Raw genomic sequence first — 6,000 nt, 5'->3', positions numbered from 1 at the left:
AACACTGTGCATCCACCCACCACAGACGTCACTGGTCAGGTGACGCTGCCAATAAAAGGGGCCGAGCGCACGTGGTCGTGGCCAGTTGTACCCAGTAACTGCCTGTGTCTGTGTCAGTCCTTTTAGCAATGAGGGCCCAGGGCCCACAACACACACTACACTACATACACTAATATGCAGAAACCATTCAGTCTTACTACGTTTAAATGGATGCCCATGGGATCACAGGATTCATAACCTACCCTTCTAGCAATAGGGCGCCCATTCCTAGCACTTTTCAATATCTATTTTTGCGTTCTAGATATGCACTGAAACGCCACCTCCCTTCACAGTTAAGTAGGCGGGATCATCACCGCGTGCGCCAATGCCGAAGCAGGGGGCGGGGTTAGGGCTCGTTGTCCAATACGCCCCTCTTGGCCCAGTCACGTGGCTTTTGCCGGTTTAAAAGTCACTGGTGTTGTCAGAGGCGCACCGTGGAGGGAGCAGCCGCCATGAACTCTGGGGTGGCGATATTGTTTATGGTGGTGCTCGGGTCCGTGAGCTGTTGGGACCCGTCCGGCTACCTCTTGTACTGTCCGTGCATGGGTAAGGCGCGTCCCCGTCACCCGGGGTATTTGGTTAGCGGAATCCCTCACCAGAAATACAATGTGGATTAACAACATGAATGCTTTTGTGTTGACTGTTAAGGAGCGGTTTCGGTTAAACTTTACGCTTTTCAAACTGAACTTCCATCTCGTGCTTTCAGGCAACTTTTGACCTATTTTTCAAGTGTGACAACGTTGTCAGACAATCTGAAACTGTATTCTTCATTCCGGAGACTTGTCAATCAGGCGACTTACCTGTTGTCTTTTAGCTGGCAGGTCTTCGGAGGTGAGAAGAAGGGGGCTGGGGTGTCGAGAAGAAAAAGGATAAACTTGTCATCAGTGTTGGAGAAACGATAAACAATTACACTTTAAAAACGAGATGTTTTTATTGGGTTCAACTGTATTTATTTTGAATTGGGACAAAGCATCATACGTCAGGCAATGATTACGCCGTGCATAAAGCAACTGTACAGTGCACAGCCTTGCAATAGCTCAATAACAATTGGTTGTACACCACGCTCTTTTCACATTTCTATATATTCAGTCTCCATGCTTTCCAATCTATTTTATGAACAGCAAATCACATTTAATATTTTCCTGCTGACATAAACTTGGTATGTGTATTGTATGAGCTTCGTTAACTTAATACGACACGCATACCACAAAAATAGTTAACATCTACTCCGTGTTGCTCACTCAAATGTTTATGCAGTAGGTGAATTCACCCATTAAGCTTTCTTACTGGTATTGTGACCTGCAGGTTATCCCAGCCACACACCCTGCCCTCTAGAGCAATGACTAAAGCAGATATCAATCTTTCTGAGCTATCACAAGAATTGAAGCCTGTACATTTCAGATATGTGCCACACTTTCAGATCTATTGGCAGTTTTTTCCCAAGATCTCTAATATCTTTTGCTTACTGGCATTGCTAAACTACACCTCCCTCCCGCATTACCCGTTTCTCACACCATCGTTTTTAGTTGGGCACAACACAGTGATTGAGTATGCTTTTTGTCCTTTAAATTCCCCTCCTCCCCAGTCTAATCTGTATAGATACTTTCCTTAAAATACACAACCACCAATCCCTAGATAATCCCAGTTCCAATATACATTTAAGGTCTGACATTAACCTGTAATCTTCACTTTAGTTAGCCTTCTTTCCTTACACAATACCTCAAACTTGATTTCCTCGCAGTAGTTTGCAGACTGTAGTGGATCTGGGAATATCACTAGATACTGGAAACAACACTTCTCTCAAGATTAAACAGACTCGAAACAGTCTCTGCAATATGTTTGAGCCTTACCCATGACCAATGACGGAACACACAAACCATAGATGTTTGCATAATGGCACGCACTGTCAAGGTTCCGTGCTCCACACACCTGTTGGCAGTGATTGATAGAGGCTGGTCGGCTGCCCTAATGCTCCTCGATTTATCGACAGCTTTCGACACAGTAGATCATAGCGTGTTGAAACTGCGTCTGAAGACCTTGGGCATTAATGATTCTGCACTTTTTGCTCTCTTCATTTCTAGCGGATAGAACTCAGTTTGTTGCATTGAGTCACTATAAATCAGCGCCTTATGTGCTGCTTTGTGGTGTGCACTGTACCTATTGAACTATTGTTCCCATTTTCAACCATTAATTAATAACAACAATGATAATCGTAATGCCAGAAAGTTGATCTATTGCATATCACTATTCACACAATCTTTCTTTTTCCAACAGTTGTATTTACTGTTTAATTATATGTTTTTCCGTCGCATATACATTTTGAACAGTCCTTCTCATTACAAATCATTAACATTTCATTAAACTTAATCAACTCTATAATATTCAGATGCTTCCATAGTTACTAATGAACCATATTTAGTCTCTGGCCCAATGCATTTCGGAACCGTGCTCCTTCCTCAGGGGAAGTGTTCCGCAAATAAAGATTTTTAATTACTTAACATGTATACATTTACAATAAGTTGTATCTAAACTAATGTGTTAATCTGGGGTCCCCATATCATTCGATCATATTCTGACAATATCATAAAGTGCAGTTGTATTTACCAAAACATCAAAATGTCATGCCCAATAGAATTAGGTCATAGACATTTCTGTTGTCTCCTTGATACTATACATATTTATACACAGATAACCATGAGCACTTAACATTCCATAAACATAATACCACCAATAAATACTGTGATATTTAAACATATACGTCTTCTTATAAACACATATAGATGATTACATACTCTGGTTGGGGCTAATATGCAGCTACTCTCTCTGCCTAAACCCCGGGGTACTAATATAAATTTCCTTCAGTTTTTCTCACCACTGTTTCAATGTAGTTGTCTTTTCGCCGTATGCGTTACTATGTGAATGAGACGAATCAGTAATCCCTTGGTATCTGAAAACTAGATACATAGTTGCCGTGAGAATGTTTTCTGGGAATGTTATTTAATACATGACATGTTCTGTCATCTAGCCCACACTCACCAATTAATCATGTGAACGATGTAGCGTCCTTAAGGGGAACTGTTACTCGAGACGTGGGACTCTTGTTAAATCATCCAAAGCTAAAAAATGAACGGAGAGCCTCTTATTGAATTTCGGTATGAATACTTTGCTATTATCTGTAAATATTTCAGTATTGCCGTCTTACCTTGCTTAAAGCGGTACGTGGCCTGTCTCACTTTGTCCTGAATCTCTCGCTAAACGCCGTTAACTCCACTCCTGGTTAATATCCTACGTTGCTAAAAATAAACGGAAAACCGCTTACTAGTGCACGTTATGCTGCTAAGTCATAGTGAATGTCCTGTGACTGATTGCCGTCTTACCTTACTTTCCGCAGTCCGTAACCTCTCTCGCTGTCCTCACTCTCTTAACAACCTCTACTTACTCCATTACGGCTTGTAAACTAACGTGTCTGGTCATGTGACCAAAGAATGCTGGGAAATGTAGTACAAACTTAATGGTGTATACCGTGTAATCCCTCATACTAAACCGCAAAAAATAACCCGATGAATATGTTATAAATGGATAGCTACCCATTTCCAATCTCGATAACAAATATTTTAATACTTGTGATCTGCTTAATGTAAAAAACGAACTGTTGCAAACTACGTCTCAACTTTTTAATTACGTGTGTAGTTTCAGGAATGTAGGGATATGTAGTTGATTTGTCACACTTCAACTCGTATGCTAGCCCAAGTTGTTTAACCAAGAAGGTGGGTACACATTGTCTAAGCATTATATTCACATCGTGTTCAGCATTGTTAATCCCCATGCTTACAGGTACTATTACTTATAGTATCACCATAGTGACAAACATAAGGTTACATTGACTTTTCACTCAATCAGTACCATAAACTTAATATTGTACATTGTGATGTCGAACTTATTATTGTATCATATATAATTGTCAACCATAGTTAGTTGCATGATCAGAACATTTAGTGGCCTCCTACTTTGAACATTCTCAAACCTGCAGAGTTAACGTATTATTCTGTTACCATTAGTAATGTGCTATCCTTTAAATTTTGGCCTTTTTTGATTGGATAACACCGGAGTTAACATTTTATATATATTGACATTAGTTTTCAACCAAAGATCTTGCTTTCTTAAATCTCTTTGAACATGAGTGTAATGTACAGTCTCTTATTGGTTATACTATGTTTTTATAGTTTTACATGTAAACACAGATTTTATGAATAATTAAGAACATGATTTAGTGTGCCAAACCAGAAAACAACTCATGTCTATTTTATCATTTAATCCCTTCGGCTGCATTGTCTGTAAAAACTCTATCCAGAACACTTCTCTTTGTAAAAGTCTTTTACTGTTGTCAGTGCCCTCCAGTTTCATAACTACTTCTACAACTTGTGCTCTTAATTGTGCTATTGTGTGTTTTTCCTCAATCCAGTGCATAGCTACACTTGATGTCATATTCTTTAGTCTCATGGTACTTTTATGTTCTGATAACCTGAGTTTAAATTTTCTCTCAGTATTTCCTATATATGCCTTTCCGCACAGACATTTTAAACAGTAGACAATGTTTGCAGTGTTACAATCCGAGGTATGTCTTAATTTGATGCGAGCTCCTGTAATTGGATGTGTCATGGTTTTTCCAATGATAATGTTATTGCAGTGTATGCAGTTATAACATTTGTTTGTGCCTTTTATACTCCTTGTTTTTATCTTTACTTGTTTCTGTTTGTATGAGTTCTTGAAGGTTTCTTGCCCTTGTGTATGCGAAAGTAGGTACTTGATTGAAAATCCCATTGAACTCCGGTTCATTCAGTAGTAAATCCCATCTTTTCTTTATGATCTTCTTAATTTGCAAGGATTTGTTCGAAAATTAAGTTCCCTAATCAGTTGTTCAAGTTTGTCTTGTGAGCGAGTCCAGATTAGAAAAATCTCATCGATGTATCGACAGTATTGCACTATTCCTTCCGTCCAATCGTGCTGTGACAGTATATAATCGTTCTCAAATTTTGCCATATAGATATTAGCATAAGCGGGTGCCCCCGAAAAACCCATTGAAGTTCCTGTGAGTTGACCGAAAAAATTATCTTTCCACTGAAAGTAGCTGTTGTGCAAGCAAAAAAATAATATATTATTTTTTATATATTTTTTTGCTTGCACAACAGCTACTTTCAGTGGAAAGATAATATCTATATGGCAAAATTTGAGAATGATTACATACTGTCACAGCACGATTGGACGGAAGGAATATCGACACTTTTCTAATCTGGACTCGCTCACAAGACAAACTTGAATAACTGATTAGGGAACTTAATAACAGGAAACCGAGGATTAAGTTTACCTACACCATCAATAAAGAAAAGGCTAACTACTTGGATGTACTTATCAAGAAAAAACATAAAAAAATAAGCACAGAGATTTTCACAAAACTTACTGATCGGAATAGTACATTGATGCACTCCAGCTTTCATCCTAGGAGTCTTATAGAAAACCTCCCTTACTCACAGTTCATCAGGATAAAAAGAATATGTTCTGATCATGAAGTTGCAGAACAGAAAATAACAGAGTTCAAGGACAGATTTGCGACAAGAGGGTATCCAGAAGACATTTTGCAGAAAAATATACTCAGAATTCAGATGAAAGAAAGAGAAGAACTCTATGAAGACAGTGAGAAGGCAATCCAATACCCCCACTTTTGTATCCAAATTTTCGAACAAATCCTTGCAAATTAAGAAGATCATAAAGAAAAGATGGGATTTACTAGTGAATGAACCGGAGTTCAATGGGATTTTCAATCAAGTACCTACTTTTGCATACACAAGGGCAAGAAACCTTCAAGAACTCATACAAACAGAAACAAGTAAAGATAAAAACAAGGAGTATAAAGGCACAAACAAATGTTATAACTGCATACACTGCAATAACATTATCATTGGA

At 38.6% G+C, this 6,000-nt stretch overlaps 1 protein-coding gene across 1 annotated transcript in view; it reads left to right on the top strand.

The window, feature by feature from the left end:
• Window positions 1–432: 432 nt before the first annotated feature.
• Window positions 433–6,000, top strand: part of POFUT1 (protein O-fucosyltransferase 1) — a 30,532-nt gene continuing 24,964 nt past the window's right edge. Inside the window, exon 1 of the mRNA XM_086932672.1 lies at window positions 433–585. Coding sequence (XP_086788798.1) covers window positions 492–585 — 94 coding nt within the window. The 5' untranslated portion in view covers window positions 433–491. The remainder of the gene's footprint in view (window positions 586–6,000) is intronic.

This window comes from Lissotriton vulgaris, chromosome 7, assembly GCF_964263255.1.
Source record: "Lissotriton vulgaris chromosome 7, aLisVul1.2, whole genome shotgun sequence".
Lineage (NCBI taxonomy): Eukaryota > Metazoa > Chordata > Amphibia > Caudata > Salamandridae > Lissotriton > Lissotriton vulgaris.
Note: the sequence above shows the minus strand (reverse complement) of the source record. Positions and strands in the feature narration are given on the sequence as shown.